Below are 24,441 nucleotides of genomic sequence, written 5' to 3'. Positions count from 1 at the left end.
GAAATTATGAAGTCCCTGGAACAGGCGGGAAAGGGGCGGGGCGGAGGGAGGAGAGGCGGCTCCGCTTGTAAACTACAATTCCCAGGAAGCATCTGGCCGGCGGACGTGAGGTAACGCGCGAGCCGCGACCTTTGAAGGAAGAAAGGAAGTGCTTCGGCGTCGCAGGGCCGGAGCCGCGGGGTAAGGTAGGCAGGGGCGCGGCGCGGCAGGGGCGGCCGGGCCGCCGCGGGTCGCGGTCGCCGAGCGCTGCGGGGCTCCGTGTCGTCATAAGGCACGGCCATTTTCGCGGGCGGAGGCGGCCCGAGCGGGCGCTGGGAGAGCAGGGGCGGGTGGGCCTCGGCCACCCGGTAATCGCATCTTCCCCGGCGTGTCGTTGCAGAAGGAGCAGTATGTCCGCGGAAGTCCCTGAGGCAGCCTCCGCGGAGGAGCAGAAGGTGAGTGTGGTCGCGGAAGGCCCAGAAGCGAGCGCGCCGGGGGCCGGGCCTGCGGGGCGGCCTGCTGCGGCCGCGTGCGGAGGGGCGCGCCCGCCGGGAGTCGGGCGGCGGCGCCTGGTGCGGAGGGCGGGGCCGGCCCTCACGGCCCGGGCTCTCGCGCGTCCGCCGCCCGCAGGCCCGGCTGCTCAGCGCCAGCGTGGTGGGAGTGGGAGCCTTGTCCACGTCGGCGCCGCCCCTCGGCCGGGCGCGTGGTTCCTTGCCCTCGACTGCACATGCGAGCGGGTTTTATGCGTGGAACCTGAGTTTCCCCGTGAGTTTCACTTTGCGCAGGAAGTTGTATTTCTCCCGTGAAGAACTAACTCTGCCACTCCTGGTGTTGCCCGCATGCCTTTAACTCCTGAGGCGGTCGTCGCGTGTTTGGGCGGGGAGTTCAGACCTGGGTTGGCAGTTCGGTTCCAACCCTTGTTGGCCCCGTGACCTTCACCAGTCGCTAAACGCCTTAGTTTTCAGTCTCCTCATCTGTAAACGTAAGAATAGCGATACTTCATGCGGTTGTTGTGGGGCTTCAACGAGCTAGGTGACTTCTGTGCTCAGAAATGTAAAGCCACTGGGATCCGCATATGGTACTTGTCTGGAAATGGAAGGCTTGGCATTTAAAAAATTTTACCAACTCAGTTGACCTGGATTTTCGTAGAGACAGGAATCTGTAATATCCTTCAGAGGTAGGAGGGTACGCCACAAATCCGTATACTTCAAATTATGAGTATTGAGGTTTTCTTTTTTTAATCTATGCTAGTTCTTGCCTGTTCCACCATTATTCCTGTTGCCCTACCCTCCTAGGTAATTGTGGCTGCCCTACAAAGGCCCAGGATACCTTGTTTCTTAAATTGTTGATGGAAAATTACCAGCACTTTTTCTTGAAAAAAAAAAAAATCAGAAGGCATTATCATAAATAGGATTTGGCCTAATGCTTGGACTTTGTAAGGGCTTCTGCTTAATGTTCTACCCATGCTCCTAATCAGGTTGGAAATTTAATTAGTGTGTTCTAAGCCCATTCCATATATTCTTACAAGTTAAGTTTTCTTCAGTTGGATGGATCTGTTACATTGTTATTATTTTAAAAAAAAGAAAAAGCAATAGTATAAATAAGAGGCCAAGTTAGGATATTATTAGGGAATATTCCGATGAAGGCTGTGTTGGGTATTTTTTATGTTTAACAAAAATGAACTTTTAGGACAAAAAAAACACAAACGTAGTGTAAAGATTACAGTAACATGAAATGTCAATTATTAACTAAAAAATATTTATTGTGGTGTTCATAATTGCTTGGGATTTAAGAACTCCGGGAAAAAAACAACAAATTGTCTCTATACTGTTCTGTCCTAAACACTAAAATCAACCTCAGTTTTGACTTATGATATAGAAGAGTATGCTATGTAATTTTCTTTTGTGAGATTTGTTAGTGTGTTGCCAAAGTGTAAAGTGTTGATTTCTAAAATGTAAATGCTTTTACCTGGAACAGCCTAATGTTCTGACCCTTAATAGTATGAAACATGTCTTGAATGTTTTCTTTTCATGAATATCTACATTAAAATTTTAATTCAAGTCCTGTGGTTTTAGGGCTGCTGTCATTAATACCAAAGTGTAGGGGTAATATAGTGTCCCTTCTTGCATTAGGGATTGGCTGTAGATGTTAAGTGCCTGTAGCATGGATACCATCCCTAAACATGAGAATGTGCAGAGTCACTTCTGTGTTCCTATGGGCCAAATCACCTGTTTCTTCCATTTGGAAGAATAGTTAGATGACCTAAAAAACTGGATTATTCTCTCTGTACCCAGTTGACCTTTCAATTAAAGCCAAAGTATTCAGCTAAAATACCTTTATAGTTTTATAGTACATTAGCCAATTGCCTCTGAAAAATTAACAGAGATCAGCCTGCATGGAGTAGAGCTAAGTCACTGTTTCTCTGAGTGCCCCTTATTAAGAGAAGAAAACTGTATAGACCACTTTTTTTAATTGGGATATTAACTAAATATGTATGAACTTGAAAATAAGTATAAGCATCTGTTTCTTTAATACTGCTTTAAAATTAAAACGGGCACCTGGAAGGCTCAGTTGGTGGAGCGTGCAACTTTTGATCTCAGAGTGGTGAGTTTGAGCCCCACACTGGATGTAGAGATTACTTTAAACATTTTTTTAAAAAATTAAAAACAAATACAAACAAAATTAGTGTAAATTATTGTGTCATGGTATTTTGCTGAAAATAAATTTCCAATGTATTGAGAATGTGGTATCAATTGTTAAAGTGCGGGAACTCTTCAATATGGCAGGTTAATGGTCCCCTAGTGATATGATGACTCAGTTCTTTTTAAAGTGTAATCTATGTGATCATTTAACTCTAAGGTCAAAAATGCATCATTACATTTTAAATTGAGCTCTGTTCTTTTCTCATTATCTTGGATAATTAGAGTAGTACTGCTCAGTCTCGGTCATAAATGAAAGCTCACATGGAACTCATGTGGCACTTAAATATGAGATGGCATTTCAGATGTGCTAGTGTATGCTTATATTTTTTCTTGTAGATTATCACTGACGTGAAAACAAAACATTAAAAATTAAGCAGAGACTTCTTGGATCTGTTACCTGTGATTCCACTTTGAATAACACTAAGCTCAGTCAGACAGGTGTGCGCTCTAGTTCTGGGGTGAGAAGAGGCATGTGGAGACTTAAAATACATAAATCTATTTTCATTGTGAGCATCTTAATTTCAGGGACCCTCCTTTATCTTTTCTCACATAGCATCTAACTTACTCGATTCATTCCATTCATTTTATTCAGAAAATATTGGTTGAATGAAATTTTCTCAGAATTTTTCATATGAAACCATTGGCAAAGTACTATTTCAATATAGATGGCAGTGGTTGTACTGCAGTTTAAAAAGGGGAGGGATTTGGACACCTGGGTGGCTCAGTGGTTTAGCTCCTGCCTTTGGCCCAGGGCATGATCCTGGAGTCCCTGGATTGAGTCCCACGTCGTGCTCCCTGCAAGGAGCCTGCTTCTCCCTCTGCCTGTGTCTCTGCCTCTGTCTCTGTGTTCCTCATGAATAAATAAAGTCTTAAAAAAAAAAAAAAAGTAGGAGGAGGGATAGACTATAGTAATACGAAAACCTTTGTTTAGACCCACTTTGGAAATCTGAATGAAAGTAGAGGATTAGGGATCCCTGGGTGGCACAGCGGTTTAGCGCCTGCCTTTGGCCCAGGGTGCGATCCTGGAGACCCGGGATCGAATCCCGCATCGGGCTCTCGGTGCATGGAGCCTGCTTCTCCCTCTGCCTATGTCTCTGCCTCTCTCTCTCTGTGACTATCGTAAATAAATAAAAATTTAAAAAAAATTAAAAAAAGATTAAAAAAAAAAGAAAGTAGAGGATTGTATATATTTTTTCATATATACCTGGTTTTTAAGTTTAAAAGAAATCATAATAGCAGGTTTTCTAGATTTTAGTACAAATTTCATCAAGTTAAGTTAGTAAGATGTCTTGGAAGAAGCTAACTCAAGTAGGGCTCTCACTTAAAATATTTTTGTCAGTTTAAAACATAACACTTGGTACTTTTGTGAGTAGTGGAGAAGGAAGAAAACTATTATGTTAATTACTTTCATATATCACCGTTGAAGAGTGGATACAAATTGCTTTTCTATTTTCCCAGTTTTTAAGGAATTGCGGTTAATATTGACATTTGTTGGGGCTGTTACACCACTGCCTTTGGTAACTAAAAGTCTCAAGGGTGTTTTAAATTTTTATTTATATTATATTATATTATATTATATTATATTATATTATATTATATTATATTATATTTATTATATTAATTCACGAGAGACAGAGATGCAGGCTCCATGCAGGGAGTCGGACTAGGAGTCCGATGCGGGACTCGATGCTGAGACTCCTGGACCACGCCCTGGGCCAAAGGCAGCCACTCAACCGCTGAGCCACCCGGGTGTCCCTAATTTTTATTTTTAAACCAGAACCTAGTGGTCTGGTTTGTGCAACCATTAATTCTTAGCAATCTAGAGGTAAACCTCAGAAAAGTTTTAAAATGTTTCTCTTTGCTATCTTAGCAAGTATGCTTCTATACAACAGTGTTTAAGCTTGCCTCTCTTAGTCTTTTATTCTTGAACCTGTGCTACTATAACATGAAATACTTAAAAGATAACCTAATGGTAAAACTGTAAGGTGTTTAGGAAGTTTCTTAACTTTATTAAAAACAGTGTGTTTGTTCATTAGGCTTTTATTGAACACCTGTTAAGTGCCAGCTACCGGGCAAGTAGTAAGGATTTAATTGGACTACAGTGTTTTCCCATAGAGGTTGATAACAATACTGATACTTCCCTGGCAATATCCTCTAGGATTTGTTGGCCTTCGTTAATCTTTTCCTGTGTATTCATCAGTCAGTGCATCAGTGAGCATAATTGCTGAGCAGATAGATGAGAATTTGGTTAGAGTGATCAGATTTGTATTGTTGATATTGCTATGTAACTTTTCTGCTGAAGGCTGAAGAGTAGTACCAGTCATTCAGATTTATTAGCAATCCATGATAGACTACATAATCCCTGATTGGTCTTTTTTTCTGTATGTTTTTATACTTTATGCCCTACCTACTTACAAAAAGGATATCTAATGTATTTCAATAGATTAATTCACAAAACCGTATTCACAATAAATATTAGGCTGTGTACTAGGTATAGAGTATACATTGAAGATAAAGTTTATGTGCTTGCCAAAAGGGTAACCCTCATTTGAAGTAGTGTTCTTAAGTATTTTTTTTTGTAAATGATAAGTGTATATCTTTGTTATGATAATCCTGGGTTTCTCTGTTCCCAGTTTGTAGCCTATAGTAAATACTCCAGAATTCTATTGATCCTTCTATACTTCTCCCCACCAAAGGGATTAGCAGCATAGAAACTGCTGAGCTGAGTGAATCCACTCACATTCTAGTATCTATTCTACAAAGTAGTAAAATTACTGTATGATACAAAAACATCTTAGAGGATAAAATTTTGAAATCAGATTTGAATCTTTAAAAATACTTCTTGGCTAAGCTTATCATTCCCCTATTTTGCTGACCCTCTCTTTTGTATCTTTTTTTCTCTCCTATTCTGTTTGGGTTCTGTTCTTTGTTTATTAAGGTTGGATACATAACTCATTGAGTTTTCATTTTCTTCTTTAATATAAGCCCCTAAGGGACATTTGTCATATCCCACAAGTTTGGTAAGTATAGAATTTTTTATTATCAGTGAGTTCCATGTGTTTTTTTATTCTTGTTATTTCTTTTAACCTTGAATTATTTCAGTAATGTATTTTTTAAGTTTGTACACATTGCAGTTTTAATGAGTTAATAAGCATTTTAATAATGTATTTTAATTTCTAAATAGTAGGGATATATAAAATTTTTTATTACTGACTTTTAATCTTATTAACTATAGTCATAGGTGGTGGTCTGGATGAAAATGGTTAAGACTTTTCCATTTGTGCTTGGGAAGAGCATGTATTTCCTTTTTTTTTTTTTTTTTTTTTTTTAAGAGCATGTATTTCCTAACTATTGGGTGCAGAAATACAATCTGGTATCGTGACTTTCTTTTTCACCCATCAATTGCTGAAAGGTGTGTTGAAATATCCTATGCTGATAGACTTGTCACTTGTTACTGTAATTCTGTCAACTTTTGCTTTATATATTTTGAGGCTTTTTTTTTTAAGATTCTATTTTTTTTAAGATTTTTTAATTTATTTATTCACAAGAGACAGAGAGAGAGAGAGGCAGAGACACAGGCAGAGGGAGAAGCAGACTCCATGCAGGGAGCCGGATGTGGGGCTCAATCCCAGGTCTCCAGGATCAGGCCCTGGGCTGAAGGTGGTGCTAAACCGCTGAGCCACCCGGGCTGCCCAAGATTCTATTTTTAAGTAAATCTGTATACCCAGCATGGGGCTTGAACCTACAATCCTGAGATCAAGAGTCCCATGCTATACTGACTGAGCCAGCTAGGCTCCCCTTTTGTTGTGTATTTAACCTCCAATATTAAGACTTTAAAATTTGAAAAGCTAATGCATCAATTATATCTCAGCAAAGTTGGGGAGAAATTACAAAGTGACTTGTCAGTATACATTAATGTATGCCAATTTCTTTGCTATTCCTGTATCTCAAGCCTTTTTCAAGATTTATTTTCATTCTAGCTGAAATAAATGTTTAGGAATTACTTTGAAGGATGTACAGAAACATGGAATCACACCAAATTCTGTGTGTCCTTTGCATTTTTTTAACATGACTATAGGGATAAATTGCTTATTTTACCTGACTTTATCAACTAGTGTTTTATCTGGAGAGTAGGAACCACTTTTGGTATTTGAAACAGAAAGGGATGTGTTTAGGGAATTAGGGTACAAATTATTAGAAGGGTGGAGGAATAAAGGGGGAAAATGTTTCTGGAGGTGAAAGCTCTTGGGCTACTGCTTGTCCTCACGTTGTTGGTGGCCATCACCAGGAACAGAGTCGATTCTTTCTCCTATGCCTTTTAAGCTGGTGTATTGTCATTAGCAGAACCTAGTAGGAATTCAGTCAGGGAAATACAGTTTTTGACGTCTAACTATAGGGATTTAGGGGAGTGTTTTAAAGAAGGGTGAGTATGGGCTGAATGCCAGTGGACACAGTCTGCCACCTGACATGTTAATTATATTTAACTCTAGGTTGAAAGTCCCAAGCATTTCAACTTACTGATAAGTTGAAAATATATAACTGTACATTTGCAACAAGCTAAGAAGGTTTCTGTATGGTCCATGAAAAGTATCCTAGATGTCTGGATGGGATGTACTGTGTTTGAGAAATGTTGATTTGGTCATATTTTTCCCCCTTTTGGTGTTAAATGCAGCTGAAATTCTGAATCCAGCTACAGAGTTGCAGCTAGCAGACACTTGTCCTTTTATCTATGTATTTGGAAAGAAAGTTCAAGGATTAAATTGTTTTTCTAGGACACATATCATAAATCCATTCCAAACCTAAATGATACTTTCTTCTGTTGATGCTGTTGCCCAAAACGGTATTTAAAATAAACTATTTTGATTTAATTGAACATGCTTAGTATTATGTATAAACATATACAAGAATGTATTCTTTATTTAGAAAATACAGGAATGCCAGATACAGTGGTATGTTGTGTACAACTTTCTTCCCCTCTTTTATTGAAAATTAGGGAAACCTGCAGAAACACAGGAAATTAGGGCAAGTTGCTACCACATACTAGAAATTTTAAGGAATTTCTCTTAGATATAGGGAACTGATAATTCAACTCAAAGGAAGTGAAGAGCCTTTATTTACCAGGCCCAAGAAAGCTGGATGGTTTTATTGGAAACGTAGGACTGTTAATACCCTTTAGTTTGAATGTGTGAGGACTCAAAGGCTATAATCAAGTTATAGTTCTTTTCAACTAACATCCAAATTTAAGATTAACCGATTTATAAAACAACTGTATCAGGGGACCCAAGAATAAGTTCCTTTTCCCAATTCCCTCTGAGAAGCACCACTGTGAATACAGCTGGACCTGTGGCAGATGCCTACAGTGAAAGCTGAACCACCAAGGAGAAACTCTAGCCCACCTTCCTGCACTAAATTGGTAATCTTAAATTTATATTATTTCTTTAGCTTGGGTGATGAATACAGTATAGTCCTACCTTACATAGGGGTTAGATTCTAAAGTTATCAAACAAATTGTATGTAACTAAAATACCCTTGAAGAACCCCAGTGAAGTCCCAATCGTAGTGGAGATAGCCCTATCAGTTCTCAATAGGACATGTCACTTTTTTTAATCTAGTGGTTGAACAGATACCTGGACTGATTCTTCAGTTAATTGACAGCTGAGGTGTAGTAGATTTCTAGGGGCTGAGTTCTTAAACACTAGAATAATAAACGGAACACTGATACACTTCAACTCTGAAAGAACCCCAGGATTGAGATCATTATGGGAATGGCAGGTTTGCATCACACACCTCACATTTGAGCTCTCTTTGGGGTCATACTCTTCTTGAATGGAATGACTGGCAGAGTCACTGATACTATTTAGAGGCTCTGTCTCTGGCAGAGCACACAGAGTTGAATTTTGTGTATATCAAGAGAGTGATATGACCACTTAAAGAGACTGAAAATCTAAATAGATACATGAGACTGTAGCATAAAAGGAGGAAGGTAGAGCACTTGAAGCAGAAGGGGGAGCACACAATATAAAGGAGGCCCCATAGAAAAAGTATATTTGACAGCAGCTGCAGCAGCATTAATCTCAAGATATTCCAAGACTAAAAATGAGATGTTGTAACACATGAGGAAGCTGGTCAAGATGAGGGAAATACTGACAATGTATAAGGTCAACAAAGCTAATTATAAAGCATGCATTAATACAATTTTGAGGAAAATGGATGGAAAAATCGTAAGTTATTTTGGGCATAAATGATTTGCTTGCTGTATAGGAACAGAAGGCTTGGCATTTATGGATATTCATTCATTTTTGACATTCATAAATAACCTGGAAGAATTTTTTTATATAAATTTATTTTTTATTGGTGTTCAATATGCCAACATCTAGAATAACACCCAGTGCTCATCCCATCAAGTGCCCCCCTCAGTGCCCGTCATCCAGTCACCCGCACCCAACCTGGAAGAATTGAGATATGCAAAGGTATGTGATTTTGCCTGGCTGACATACAGAAATGAGTTCATTAGCTGGAAAGTGCATTTTGTCTTTGCCCAGCATTGCCTATCAGGGCAGCTTTGTTTTTCTTTTCTTTTTTTTTTTTTAATATTTTTTATTTATTTATGGTAGTCACAGAGAGAGAGAGAGAGAGAGAGAGGCAGAGACATAGGCAGAGGGAGAAGCAGGCTCCATGCACCAGGAGCCCGACGTGGGATTCGATCCCGGGTCTCCAGGATCGCGCCCTGGGCCAAAGGCAGGCGCTAAACCGCTGCGCCACCCAGGGATCCCAGCTTTGTTTTTCTTGATTGATTGATTCTTCTTCAGTACTTACCACAAAGTGATAAACATTGCTCCCCTATAAAGTATGGTTCTTGGGGGGAAAAAGTAGACTATATCAAGACTGCTGTTAAAAGTGAGTAGGTTTGGGATTCCTGGGTGGCTCAATGGTTGAGCGTCTGCCTTTGGCTCAGGTCGTAGATCCTGGGATCCAGGGATCGAGTCCCATATCAGGCTCCCCATGAGGACCCAGTTTCTCCCTTTGCCTGTGTCTCTGCCTCTCTCTCTGTGTTTCTCATGAATAAATAAAATCTTTAAAAAAAAAAAAAGTTAAGTATGTTTGGGGCACCTGGGTGGCTCAGTGGTTGAGTGTCTGTCTGCCTTTGGCTCAGATCCTGATCCCAGAGTCTTGGTATCGAGTCCCACATCAGGCTCCCCACAGGGAGCCTGCTTCTCCTCTGCCTATGTGTCTGCCTCTCTCTCTCTCTCTGTGTGTGTCTCATGAATAAATAAAATCTTTAAAAAAGGGGGGAGGTGGGTTTTAGTGGACTCAGCCTTTCTGTCCTGTGGCTCTACCTTGTGGATGGGGATTGGATCCACTTGGAAGGGGAATGAAGAGCTTGAGAAGAGGAGAAAGAATAATGGGAAGGGACAGGACCTTTTTCAACTTGACAAGTAGTTTCTGTTGACCATGAAGGACACTAGGACACTCCAATCACTAGAGTCTGCAGCTGGGATCTTGGGAAAACTGACAAAAGTCAGTGCAAGAAAAATGTCCCTTCTTAAATGCCAGTAGTATGAGCAATCATACCGTATAAAAACCTAATGTAGGTACAACCACCATGTCCTGAAATGAGACACAACTATTTGAAAGGACTGATCTATTCCCAGGACTGAGACTGATTCACTGGGTTATGGGATAATTGACCTCAGTTTCTGAACCATGAAATTTCTTGGGAAACTTTCAAATGGAAGAATGCTACCCAAAGTACGGCACTTTGGGATTTTGATATTATAAGCTGAAGGCATCTGAGAAATAGCATGTGCAGAAAGGACTTTTGGCTTTCCCCTGAAGCAGATAATAAGATCCGCAAATGAGAGGTGCCTTCTGTATAGCTGGAGGAAAGGAACTCCCCTACCTTCAAAGATAGAGGGACACAAAGAAGACTGAACAAATAAGCCTTGCTCCTTTCCTCCATTTACCACTCTCAGCTCATGTTCCTTTTTGTCCTGTCATATTTTTTTCATTTTCTCTCTACTTTTGATTAAACCTAGTATAAAAATGAGGTTTAAACATATCTTTGGTCTTCATGTTTATGAAGCCTCCTGTATCACATAAAATTTGTATTAAATGTGCTTTTCAAAAAAATTGAGTGAATAGGCTTTGGGGCACTTGGTTGGCCTAGTTGGAAAGCATGCAACTCTTGAACTTGGGGTTATGAGTTCAAGCCCCATGTTGGTTGTAGAGCTTACTTACAAAAAAACAAAACAAAACAAAACAAAAAAAGGGCACCTGGATGCCTCAGTTAAGCATCTGACTTCAGCTCAGGTAATGGTCTCAGGGTCCCCTGATAGAGCCCCATGTCAGGCTCAGCAGGGAGTCTGCTTGTCCCTCTCCCTGCTGGTGCTCTCTCTCAAATAAATAAAATCTTTTAAAAGAAAAAAAGAGAATAGTCCTAAAATATTGACAGTCATTTGGTTAGAAAACACATTTTTGATACATTGAAGAATGGTACCTTTGGTATGAGCGGTCTGTCATTAAATACAGGGGGAAACTAGGGAATAATATACACTGATAGGAAGATTGACAAAGATACTTCTCTTTAAAAATACCAAGGCTGGGTGGCTGGCTGACTCAGTTGGTGGAGCATACAACTCTTGATCTTGGGATTGTGAGCTTGAGCCCAATGTTAGGTGTAGAGATGACTTAAGAGAAATAAAAAAATTTTTTTTAAAAAGGTCTTCTATATTGAGTTAGGGAAAATCTTCTGGTAAATAAGTTGTTAATTCCTATTAAAGAATCTCAGTGCTTCCAATCATACATGAATCTGGATTAACAGATCTTTTTGTGTTTTAAGAGTATTAAGATGGTTCTCTGAATGCAGGCAAAGAACTGATGAGTTCCATGGAAGGTGACTAACTATAAATGTATTATACATGACTGGAAAGTAATGGCAAGCAAGACTTCAGAGCTGAGTTATCTTGATATTTTTATCCAGTGTGTGGGGTGTACACATGCATCACAGCTATAATAGAGCTATCACATGGATCATTTGAAAAACAAGACAGAGATGTTTTAAAAGCTTCTGTGCTTGATTTCTCAGTCAGATGCTGCAGTATTTGGCATTCGACAACTGAAGTCCAGATCTAGATATTAAAAGGTGAATTGTTTTAAATAAGTAAATTGTAATAGACAAGTTATTTTAAATTATTTCAGGAAATGGAAGATAAAGTGACTAGTCCAGAGAAAGCTGAAGAAGCAAAATTAAAAGCAAGGTATCCTCATCTGGGACAAAAGCCTGGAGGTTCAGATTTCTTAAGGAAACGATTGCAGAAAGGGGTAAGTTCTCTATATGATCTTCAGATGCTTAAACCCTATGAATTCAGTGTGCTGATTGTGATTACAAAATGGGTGTCTGTGTACATAACTCTGTATCTTACCAGATATATAGATACATAATTTTCCTATATTTTATACCTTTTATTGTATAAATACGTATAAGAATGAACAACTCATCACTTATTTAACTATAAACTATTTTAAACATGTGGAAAGTGCAGATAATAATATAGCAGAACCCATGTACCTACCCCTCAGATTTAATATGTTAATATTTTGCCATATTTACTTCAGTTTTATCTTTGTAAGAAAGAAAATGTTGTAGATATAGTTGAAACCTACCACATGTGTGTAAATATCCTTCTTTCCCCTTCTTTCCAAAAGTTAGGACTATCCAGAAGCTGGCATTTATCTTTCTACTCATATATTTTTTTTAACTTTTACCTGTTTTAAAGATGATTTCCATGCCAGACTAAAAATATTTTTTATTTGGATGAAATCACTTATGTAAGCAGAGCTTATTATCTCCTTTACATAATACATTTTACAGTTACTCTAATACAGTTTATACATGGTAATTTTAGTAGGTCAAATTACTGAAAATATTTTTTCAAAATCTTACCAATTCTTTGTGAGGTAGAAACCATTTAATGCTCAGTAATGAGATCTGAATTGAGATAATGCTACTTGAACAAGATCCTTAGGTTTTCTTTTTTGACCTCTTTGTGAAAAATCAAAGGATTCCATCTTTTCTTTTCTTTTTTTTTTTTTTTAAGTAACTTTATTTACCACACAGGGAACAGGGAAAGATGAAGAGAATTATTAATTGAATCAGGTGCCAAATCATGTTTTTCCTTAAGTAAATACCTTGAACACTTGAACATACTGGTATCTGCTGTTTGGTTAACCAACACCTATCCATGTGTATGTGTATGTTTATATGTATAGGTATTGGCCATAGCTATACATGATTATTTTCTCAAATTGCAAAAGGATATTGTTTTCCAGCTTTATTGAGATACTGTTGACATATATATTGTGTAAGTTTAAGGTGTACAGTGTGATGATTTCACAACATACATGTTGTGAAATGTTTACTAGTAAGGTTAGTTAACACATCCCTTACCTTACATAATTACCATTTTGTTGTTACGTGAGAACATTAAAGCTCTACTCCTAGCAACTGTCAAGTATACAATGCAGTATTGTTAACTTACTGTATATTAGGTCCCTGGAACTTAGTCGTTTTATCATTGAAAGTGTGTGCCTTCTGACCAGTATCTCCCTATTTCCCCCACCCCTCAGCTTGTGGCAACCACATTCTGCTGTTTTTACACGTTTAATGTTTTTAGATTCCATATGTAAGTGAAATCATACGTTCTTTGTTTTAATACCGGGAGAGTATGGTAAATGTGGCACCTGGCTGGCTCATTCTGTACAGCATGTGACTCTTGATCTCCAGGTCATGAGTTCGAGCCCCATGTTGAGGGTAGAGGTTACTTTAAAAAAAAAAAAAAAAAAAGCTCGCCTAATAAAAATTCTAGCAATTCAAAATAAATACATAAAAACTTAATTTTAAAAGTGGTAAAAAGTACAGGTTTTTTTTTTTTTTTGTTTTATATGAAAGAATAATGTTCACAGCTTTGAAATATTATTTCAAAGTTAGGAATTCAAAGGCAGGTAGGAATTATACCAAATATATAAAAAGGTAAAGTTTCTGGGGGCACCTTAGTGGCTCAGTCAGTTAAGCAAGCGTCTGCCTTGGGCTCAGGTCATTATCTCAGGGTCCTGAGATTGAGACCTGTGTCAGGCTCCCTGCTCAGTGGGAAGCTTGCTTCTCCCTCTACCTCTTTTTTTTTTTTTTTTTTTTTAAGATTTCATTTATTTATTCGTAGAGATGCAGAGAGAGAGAGAGGCAGAGACACAGGCAGAAGGAGAAGCAGGCTCCATGCAGGGAGCCTGATGTGGGACTCGATCCAGGGTCTCCAGATCATTCCGTGGGCTGCAGGCGGCGCTAAACCGCTGCGCCACCAGGGCTGCCCTCCCTCTACCTCTTCTCCCTGCCCTACGTGTTCTCTCTCATAAATAAATAAAATCTTTAAAAAAAAGTAAAACTTGTGTTCATGAGAAGTAATTCAGTGGGAAAATTATTACAAAAATGATAGTTAATATCTATAGTACATAAAAGGATTTTTCAGATACTCAAGAAAAACATTAAGGTGCTCCTAGATAAAGAATTTTAGCAGGAAAAATATCAGGTGCAGAAAAATGTTTATCCATGATGGAAATCTGTGAAATGTACATTAGATCATATACCATAGTACAATACAACAAAATTAGAAAAATACTTACAGTAATACTGGTGAGGTTGAAGTTGAATATAGTTAATATTCTCTTTGTTGAGTGGAGCATTTAAAATTATTACTCCTTGTGGGAAGGGATATGGATCAAGATTTATAAAGGTGTTCATATTCTTTGAATAATCCCTTGAGGGATTCAGTATAAGGAAAACGTCTTCAAGTTTGAAGATATTTATAGCTTTATTTATTTTTAAAGATTTTATTTATTCATGAGATAGAGAGAGAAGCAGAGACACAGGCAGAGGGAGAAGCAGGCTCCATACAAGGATCCTGATGTGGGACTCGACCCTGGGACTCTGGGATCACACCCTGAGCCAAAGGCAGATGCTCAACCGCTGAGCCACCCAGGCGCCCCTATTTATAGCTTCTTATTTATTTTATTTTATTTTATTTTATTTTATTTTATTTTATTTTATTTTATTTTATTTATATTTTATATTATTTTATTTTATTTTATTTATTTTATTTTTTTAATTTATTTTTTAAAAAGATTTTTATTTATTTATTCATGAGAGACACAGAGAGAGGTAGAGGGAGAAGCAGTCTTCCTGCAGGGAGCCCAACATAGGACTCGATCCCTGGTCTCCAGGATCAGGCCCTTGGGCTGAAGGCAGCGCTAAACCGCTGAGCCACCAGGGCTGCTCCTATTTACAGCTTTATAATTAGAAGTAGCAAGAGTGCTACTTTGAATAAAAGTATTCAGCAGCAGAGGAATAGTTAAATTGTGATGTCAACAAAATAGAATATTTTGTGGTTATTTAAAAGCATAAAGATAATGTAATGTAGGGAATAAGTAGAAAAGCAGAATGAGAAAGATGTTCATTATATTATAAATATAGCTTCGTAGAATATATTTGCATCAAATCTAATTTTAAAATAGTCCCGTTAGGTGTGGTTTATGTAATAAATTATATAATCATCTCTGACTATTAAATTGTTACTTGGATTTGATTATTAACTGTTTAGGAAACTTTTTTCCTTTACCAATCTCCAGCATAATTTATTTGTGTTAACAAGCTTTCTTCCTGGGACACCTGGGTGGCTCAGTGTTTGAGTGTCTGTCTGCCTTTGGCTAGGGTGTGATCCTGGAGACCCGGGATTGAGTCCCACATCGGGCTCCCTGCATGGAGCCTGCTTCTCTGCCTATGTCTCTGCCCCTCTCTCTGTCTTTCATGAATAAATAAATAAAATCTTAAAGAAACAGCAACAAGAACAAGCTTTCTTCCATCAATTGGGCTGTTGTCTTTATAATTTTCCTCTAGCTTCAACTATTTATGGCTTTTTAGTATCTTCAAGTCAGAATTTATAAATACATATCTTGGAGTAAATAGTTGGGAAAGAGAAAATGCTACTTGAATCAAGAAATAATTACATAGGGGCAGCCCCGGTGGCTCAGCGGTTTAGCGCCTGCAGCCCAGGGTGTGATCCTGGAGACCCTGGATCGAGTCCCACGTCAGGCTCCCTGCATGAAGCCTGCTTCTCCCTGTGCCTGTGTCTCTGCCTCTCTCTCCTCTCTGTGTATTCTCATGAATAAATAAAATCTTAAAAAAAAAAGAAATGGTTAAAAAAAAAATAATTACATAGAATTTGAGAAGGGAACTCTTGAATGATATTGCATTATACCAAAATGTCAATGAATAAGCACTTTTATATTAGGGAAATAAAGTTATATTCAACTATATTATTTCTTACTATTTTAAAAGGGTTTCGTTTTTTTTTAGATGTCTGGATCACAGGGTTCTTGGGTTTTAGAGGCTGTTTTTTTTTTTTTTTTTTTAAGGTTTTATTTATTTGTTCATGAGACACACACAGAGAGAGGCAGAGACATAGGCAGAGGAGAGACAGGCTTTCTGTGGGGGAGCCTGATCAGGACTCGATCCCACCAGGACTTGGGGATCACGACAGGAGCCAAAGGCAGATGCTCAACCACTAAGCCACCCAGGTGCCCTTGGGTTTTAGTTTTTAAGTTATAAATAGTTTCTTCATTTGGGAAGGTTGATTAGATATTTATATCTAATAGTCCCTTTCTGTTTTACTGTACTCATTAAAGTTATTACATCTATTTTAAGCTTTTCATAATGTGGCTTGTACATTTTGACATATAGACTGTTAAAACTGGGAGGGATATCGAGAAACAGTCTGGCCCATATTTTTTCATATTTGTGAAGCCCCAGAAAAACTGAGAATTCAGTTTTTTTAAGTTTTTTAAATGTATTTATGAGAGAGAAAACATGTTGGGGAGGGGGAACAGAGGGAAAGGAAAAGCAAACTCTGCACTGAGCACAGAGCCCTACTCAGGGCTCCATCTCAGGACCCTGGTATCATGACCTGAGCTGAAATAAGGAGTCAGACAGACACTTAACCATCTGAGCCACCCAGATGCTCCAAGGATTCAGTTTTAAGTAAAATAGCCTTAAAAAGTTAATTTGTCACTTTAGGTGATCACTTAGTGTCAGTGCAATTATAAATACTGATGTAAGTGTGGCTCCTAAATTTGGGTAGGAGGAGGCTTTTATAAGTTTGTCACCAGATGATCCAGAACATGTTTTGCTAATTTTTAAAGATTTGCACTTAAAATTCAAAATTTTTAAGTTGTTAAAGACAACTAATATTGCCTTGTTAGCCTATGTCTGTCTTATGGTGAGAAATGCTGATTCAGTTCACTCCTCTCTCTAGAGCAGTTTCAATTGTTAGCACTGATTTTAGTTTTGTCACTAGCCACATTAAATAAATTTAATTCCTTTTCCCCAAGCAGAGTAGCCTAACAAGTAAGTGAGAATCCCTTATGATGAATTTTCGCTTACTATACAATAAGTATAAGAAACTGACTTTATTACTTTGAGAAAAATATGCTTAAAATGTGCACTGTGTGTTAGATTTCTCATTTTATGCTTTTGACTCAGTAAAGAATTTGGCAGTCTGCTTTGTTTTCCTCTAGAAGCTACTACATTTCAGAAGTAACTCTAATAGGACACTCAGAGTTCTGAGATTTCTTTTTCAAAATTTAATTATTTGAGAGATTGAGCAGGAAAGGGGCAGAAAGGATAGCAGGCTACCCTCTGAACAGGGAACCGGATGTGGGACTCCATCCCAGGAGTCTGGGATCACGACCTGAGGCAAAGGCAGACACCCAACCAACTGAGCCACCCAGGCGCCCCTGAGATTTTTCACTGTACGCATTTTAAAACATGCAGAAAAAAGCTACAGTAAACCTTAAAAGGACATGCTCCAAGTTTCCTTGTTACTACTCAGTGTGTTACATACATATAGTAACACATAAAAAACCGTTTTCTAGCTTTAGACTCTTTGGCTTTAGGCCTGATCTGGCTTATTAAAAAGAATAGTCCCTTGGGAGAGGCAGCCATTGAGACCTTTTCCCAGGCCACTCAATAATCTTAAACTAAGCTGTGAATTCCCAGCTACTTTATTTACCACATGAGATACCCCTGAAGTCTCAGATTTTTTTTCCCCCCTCACCTTTTGTCCATGAGACACTCCTCTTAATTTCTGGATTATTCCTCTTGCCTACTCTAGAAATGTTAGGTTACCTTCCTTTGGGCACCCATAGCACCTTGTGTGCTTACAACAGTGTGATGGTTGGGATTCTGACTGTTGTGCATCTTTGTATATCTCTCCAGGACTCACATGGTGCCTCATGTATAACAGGCACTTAGTAAAGGTAGGTTAATAAACAGGATAGGTGGGAATTAAAAACGAGGCAAATTTGTTTTTACTCTGAAACAGGTACCTCATGTAGTTTAGCTATGTTAAGACTAAACTTTCGCTGTCTTTGCAATTTCTATTTTAGTGATAAAAGGTATCATTACCTTATTCATCCTTCCGCCTAAAAAGTGATAGTTGCACTTATTCAGTGTTTTAGGTGAAAAATAGAAGTGTAGGATAGGGATGTGCATTTTAAGTGATAATTTCTAATGAGTTTATCTCTTCTGTTACTCTAGCATTTATATTTTAACCTTAATTTGATTTTAGTGAACTGTGCTAATTCAAAGAAATGATTTTAAGCCCTTGCAGAAACGTTCATTCTAGATGACAGGAGCTATAAAATAATGGTTTTAATAACATAAGGTTATTGAATTAAGGTAATTGAAAGTGCGTGGCACATCTTAGATGCAAGTTGTGGATTGTTTTTATTTTCAGAATAAGCAAGAATTTCAGTTTGGTTTTTCTGTTAGTAAATGAAAGCTTTGCTATTTCATCTATATTAATGTTTTGTTTAAATTTTTTAAGAATAACTTATTTTATACTGACAGTATAGGGTCACATGTACATGTTAAATCAGTGTGATTGCATATGAAAGTTTTAAATTCCAGTCTCAATTTCTTTTTTCTTGTAGCAAAAATATTTTGATTCTGGAGATTACAATATGGCTAAAGCAAAAATGAAGAACAAGCAGCTTCCTACTGCAGCTCCGGATAAGACAGAGGTCACTGGTGACCACATTCCCACTCCACAGGATCTTCCTCAGCGGAAACCATCCCTTGTTGCTAGCAAGCTGGCTGGCTGATTAAAAGAGCTGAACTGCATGAATCTTCTAATTCCCGTTATTTCTCCTTATTATGTTACTTCTCTGCTTTTTATTTCCTTTCATTCACTAAGTCATTTGCGAATGACAGCTTTGCAGGTAGCGGTAGTGTGTGCTGCTATTGTAAGGGAATATATGTTTGTAGATTTTTTGATTAGTTTAACAGTGCACTGATAAAAGAACATGTTAGAGCAACATAATCTACTTGAAAATAATTGTATATATTACCTAACTTCTAGTGTAGGACTGGTTCAACAAGTAACAAGTTTTTCAATTGTAATGTGTTGGCTTTCTTTAATTCATCTTAATTATAGCTTTGTATGTTACTCTTATTTAATATAACCTCTATTGTATTGATTTCTTCTGTATTTTCCTTTTGGATTTTGTAAAACAGAAGTTTAAGACCACAAGTTGGAAGAAAGGTCACATTCTTTAAACAAAAGTACATGGGGCTCTGAAAGATTTGTATCTCTGTGATTGAACTTGAATGGCCTTAAACCTGTTTCAGCTTTAACAATAGAATTTTACTTGGGCAATATTTGCCCATTCTGGTGTAACTTAATGTGACTCTAGTGCTTAACAGCTGCCATTGAAGCTAGTATTCTTATTCAGTTCTATAATGTTAGAATATCTTTTGTTGAAGATGTGAATGAAGTGTGCATGTGCATCAACTTTTGAATTCACTTTTGTGCCATTTTTGTAAATACAATAGTTTTGCACAACCTCTCACAAATGTCTGTATTAATTTCACATACTAAAAAGTAGATGATGTGCCAACCAGAAGCACAAGAGTTCCTACACAAAACTCTGTATGTCATTAGAGCTTTTGTATAGTAAGAGTAGTTTACAATCTTGGGCTTATAGAATACGAAACTGAAATTTTTGCTTAGTCTGTCATAGACTTAAGCTTTTTCATTTGTTACTAATATCCGTGACATTCAGTGGCCTTGTGCAGATATGATATGTTGCTTAGGCATATCTTTTGTCCTATGCAGAACATTTCATTTTGACTTTTATGAAAATTGCAATTCATGTAATTTATATAAACTTTTTTAATGTAGAAACTTTTTACTTCCACAGTCAATTTGGGGGACACTAGAATAAAAGGCTTCGATACTCTGCCTCCTGTGGCCCTTCCCTCCTTTTCTTCTTGCCTCTTTGACTCAGATCGTGTTCGGCTGTGCTGTTTAGTCTGTTCAGAAGCATAAGTGTATATCCTCACTCTTAAAATTTGCTCTATATTTTATAACAGAATAATGTTTTTCTTCTAATTTCTCAGTTGTTAATTAACCACTCTTAATCCTGTATAATTACTAATATTTGACACTTGTTTAAGTAAAGTGAATTTTATACTGAAACAAATACTTGAGAAGATTGGCCCAGGAACCCATGTCAGGATGAGCTGATAAGTAAGCTAAGTGAATTCTACTTGTGACACTTAGAGTCATTTATGTGGTAGGTGGAACATACATTAAAATATTAGATATTTTGCTTCTATAGATGTCACTTTAATAAAATAATCAATTTAATCTTACTTGTGGTTTATCTAGTTAGTAAATAATTTTAATTAACAGACTTCATTGGGATATATTTACTGCTCTTTTAAGAGTTCTTCCCATAGGTGATATGCTATAGCATGACAATGAAGATCAGTAGTCTGAGATGATAGTATTTTTTTCTTTGTCTTTGACTTGCACAGGGCCTCGCCTCTTTTTGGATCCAGGCATCTTTTCTAGATCTTGGCTCCATCTGTGTACTTGCTTTCCTATGACCCAAATCATTGTAAATGGTGCCTTGAGCATAGCACCTGCGCTTAAAGGCTGCCTAGTGCTCTCAGTAAGACTTGCTGATTATCTTCCTGCTCCACCCACCCCAAAAGGCAGAAAAGCAATGAAATCAGTAATGTTCTAGTTTGTAATTTTAAAGATCAGTTATATATAAACATATTTATGATGGGAGCAAGTAGATTATTCCACAATATGTATGATCGTTGTGGGATCCATTTAAGAGTAGGCAATACCCCAAAGTAGAATTTCTGTGATATCTTGTCTTTTTAAAAAAATTTTTGGTGAATACTTGCAAGCTGTCAACATTAAATTTACACATCTGAGATGATTAATCTGAAAGATCACAGAGACCATGTTATTCTTCACCATGATAGGATTCCTGCTATAGTTTACAACAAGTGATAAAACCTCTTAAGTTTTATTTTGTAAATTACAATGCTGATATTTAACCTACCTCAAAACTTGTTGAGGATCTGTGAAATACTGAGTAAGTGCCCAAAATAAAATACTGTTGATTGTCTTTTTATTAAAAATTTCCTCATTAAACCAACCTGCCTTCTGTAAAGTCACAGTGCTTAAAATCTCAGGATTTTCCTTAGGAAAGACCTGTCAACAAGAATTTGTAGGTATAATTGCTTAGCCTCCATTATTGGTGCTTGGGATAGAGAGGTTTTTAATTTTTCTATTTTTTTGTTCTGCCTCAACTCTCAGTTTATTGACATTATTTGCAGACTGTTTCACCATTGCTTGAATGAAGATGTTGACTAGATGAGTTTAATTCTCCATTTCTCTAATTTCAGAGTTGTGGTTTGAAAAATTGCTAATTTTAATTGTCTTATTTATTACAAATGAATATTGAAGTGTACTGAAGTTGAGGGTAACATATTTCATGAAAATTCGCTAATGTCTGGAATAAATTACCTGTTTTGTGTCCAGTAGCTCCTACTTTGGTGGTACACTTTGAGAAACATTTCATTTTTGGAGGTTACATCTCACTAAAACAATTACCGTTCTTGGCATGTTGGGATAGTAAGAATTGTTGGAATGTTTTGATGAACTGGCAGCAGCATGTTTGCAGTCTATTTACAAGTTATTCAATACTCATGTGCTGCTGACCTAAAAATAAGTCTTAACTATTCATCACGGCAGGCCGAGTGAGGCCTCTCTACTTGTTCTTACTTCAAAAGTTGGAATTAGTTGCTCTTTTTACTTGATGTAACAAAACCATACTTGTGAAGTTTTATCAAAGCTGAAATGTAATCTCTGCTTAAATTGTGCTGTGAATTTGGTGTTTGGTGATCCAGAGGCAGGTAGCCTATAGGAAGAGCACACTTGAGTGTCAACTAAAGGAAGTTTCTCTGGTGGCCTTTTCACACTCCCCAGCATTAAACACATTTCTTGTACTTTTCATTTTCCTTTTTCACCTCATTTTACTTCACCCTGCCCCATTTAAGCCTCCAGATGGGTTTCATTAAATGGTATTTAGGGCTGATGAATTATCATCCTTGAACGTCTTTCTCAGTATGCCACATTTAGGACACATGTTTAATTTTCTAAAACACTATCCTAATCTGGATGACTAATTTGAGCCGCTGTCCCAACTCTGCAACTCAGCATGCACTGCCAGTCTTCTCACCCCCCCATATCCTTTCTCCCCCTAATCCCCCACCACACCTTACAAAATTGAGATCAAAGAAATCTCATTCTGCGATTGTTAATTTAAGGATTTAAAAACCAATTTTAATACTGTTTCACTAGTTTCGGCCTTTGAAGTAGGTAGACTTACGGGTTTTATTCTGCAAATTGCTGGTGGTCATGAAACCATTCATGTTATGTTTGTATTATGTTATCAACCAAATAACGTTTGGAAAAAACACCTGATTTCTTTTAATAAGCCCTCAGATCTGTTACCACATCTCTCATTTGTGATGCAATAGGACACTTTGCCTGTATTAAAAGGGCCAAGAGTAAATGCCTTTTTTGTTGAACATGTCTATAGAGTTGGCAGTTAATGCTGAAATTTGTCAAATAGCCCTTCCAAAATTATACTTGTGAAATATACAAAAAAATAAATTGATCTACTTAATTTCTATTCATTTAATTTGCAGTTTTTGTCTTATTTACATTGTTTTTCAGGAATATTTCCTGAAGTTGGTATCTTTAGATTTCAGCTACTACTATATGCGGAAAGAATTTTGTTATAGTCTGTCTGTTTTAAATTACGTATGATAGGGATGCCTGGGTGTCTCAGTGGTTGAACATTTGCTTTCGGCTCAGGTTATAATCCTGGGGTCCTGGGATCAAGTCCCACATCGGGCTATCTGCAGGGAGCTTGCTTTTCCCATCTGCCTGTGTCTGCCTCTCTCTGTCTCTCATAAATAAAATCTTTAAAAAAAAGTATGAAAATGACATCCTAACGATCTTACATTTGTTAAGGCTTTGTGATGAAGGTAACATTGTTTGCCTTCATGTTGGGGGTCTTCTTCAAAGCACTTCTAGTATCCTACTGTTGGAAATAAAAAGATGGATGAGACAAGGAGCTTACATTCTGAAAAATTATATAACATTTAACACTAGATAGAAGGTGTTACATTCATTAGGAGAGGAAGAAATAAAGTTATGGGCAGTCTAGAGGAATAAGTAATTCAATTTAGGGGATAAATGGGAGGAGTGTTAGAGGAGGGACTTTGGAGAGGGGGGTTGCAGCAGGCAAGGGAGACAACATTTAGTAGAGGGATTACTATTTTCAAATTGGCAAGGACTTGGGAAAATGTGGACTGAAAAAGGAAGTTTGGTTGGAGAGCATAGCATGTGAAGGAAGGAACTCTTGATTTTTCTCCTTAACGTTGCCTTTTCTTCCCAGCCGTCAATTCAGTAAATGATACCACCATGCGTTTACCCACTCAGGTACTCAAACCAACCTTGGAGTCATACTTGATTCCTTCGAGGCTGTGACCAACAGCCACAAAAATATACTGAATTTGTCGATCTCTCTCCATTGCTAGCCCTATACACATAGTGCTAATATTTCTTAGCTGGATACTTGGTTCCTAACATCACTTTCCACTCCTGTTACCTTGTCTGTGTTATGCTCCCATCCCTGCCTTACTCTGTTTCTATTCTTATCACTTAAAAATGTCCCAACTTTCTTTCTGCCTGTATTTGATATATTTCTCTTTTTTTATAATAAATTTATTTTTTATTGGTGTTCAATTTACCAACATACAGAATAACACCCAGTGCTCATCCCGTCAAGTGCCCCCCTCAGTGCCCGTCACCCATTCACCCCCACCCCCCGCCCGATATATTTCTTTTCCATTAGACATTTCCCCTGATTTCATAGCTTGCTTGACTCTTAATTCGTTCTGATCTCAGCTCAACTTTTAGCTTACTCAGAGGAAGATCTAATTCATTATTGTATCCCTAGCAGTTTATACATACTGAAATGCTTATTGAACGAAGTGAAACAGAATACTGACTTGAGTTGGACGTGTAATTGGGAAACCAAGTTAAGGACTGGATGCAGGGAAAGAATGTGTTTCTAACTCTGGAAGCCTTTCCTTCACTGAGTTAGGTCTTCATACTCTGTTTCTCTGCATGAGGAAGTGTCAAAGAACTTTGCTTTCATAAACCTTGTTGGTATACCTGATTTTCCATAGCAGGGATGGATTAAGTGTTCACTGCTTCTCTGCTCTTGTGATCATAACCTTGCAAGTATTCTCCATGTGATATCCAAGATTTTTTAGTGC

At 37.7% G+C, this 24,441-nt stretch overlaps 1 protein-coding gene across 7 annotated transcripts; it reads left to right on the top strand.

The window, feature by feature from the left end:
• Positions 1–65: 65 nt before the first annotated feature.
• Positions 66–22,793, top strand: ARPP19 (cAMP regulated phosphoprotein 19). Of its 7 annotated transcripts, XM_049104243.1 has the most exons (5): positions 66–185; positions 380–434; positions 9,059–9,151; positions 11,880–12,002; positions 18,717–22,793. In XM_049104243.1, exons 2-5 carry the CDS (start codon positions 390–392, stop codon positions 18,885–18,887), a joined length of 432 nt encoding a protein of 143 aa, XP_048960200.1. In that variant the 5' UTR covers positions 66–185; positions 380–389; the 3' UTR covers positions 18,888–22,793. The 7 variants fall into 7 exon arrangements, with proteins under 7 accessions (XP_048960200.1, XP_025328539.1, XP_025328541.1 ...); XM_025472754.3 differs by lacking the exon at positions 9,059–9,151 and having other exon boundaries at positions 70–185; XM_025472756.3 differs by lacking the exon at positions 9,059–9,151 and having other exon boundaries at positions 98–180.
• Positions 22,794–24,441: the final 1,648 nt, after the last annotated feature.

The sequence above is a fragment of the Canis lupus genome, chromosome 30 (genome assembly GCF_003254725.2).
Source record: "Canis lupus dingo isolate Sandy chromosome 30, ASM325472v2, whole genome shotgun sequence".
Classification (NCBI taxonomy): Eukaryota; Metazoa; Chordata; class Mammalia; order Carnivora; family Canidae; genus Canis; species Canis lupus.
The sequence above is the reverse complement of the archived record's forward strand: the minus strand, read 5'-3'. Positions and strand labels throughout refer to the sequence as shown.

What these genes read in the sequence shown, in the direction of transcription:
- ARPP19 (XM_025472757.3), top strand. Translation starts at nt 8,032, where the DNA reads ATGCCTACAGTGAAAGCTGAACCACCAAGGAGAAACTCTAGCCCACCT. An exon ending in CACCTTCCTGCACTAAATTG is followed by an intron (nt 8,095 to 9,058) that starts GTAATCTTAAAT and finishes GCCAACATCTAG; the next exon opens with AATAACACCCAGTGCTCATC. An exon ending in AAGAATTGAGATATGCAAAG is followed by an intron (nt 9,152 to 11,879) that starts GTATGTGATTTT and finishes AAATTATTTCAG; the next exon opens with GAAATGGAAGATAAAGTGAC.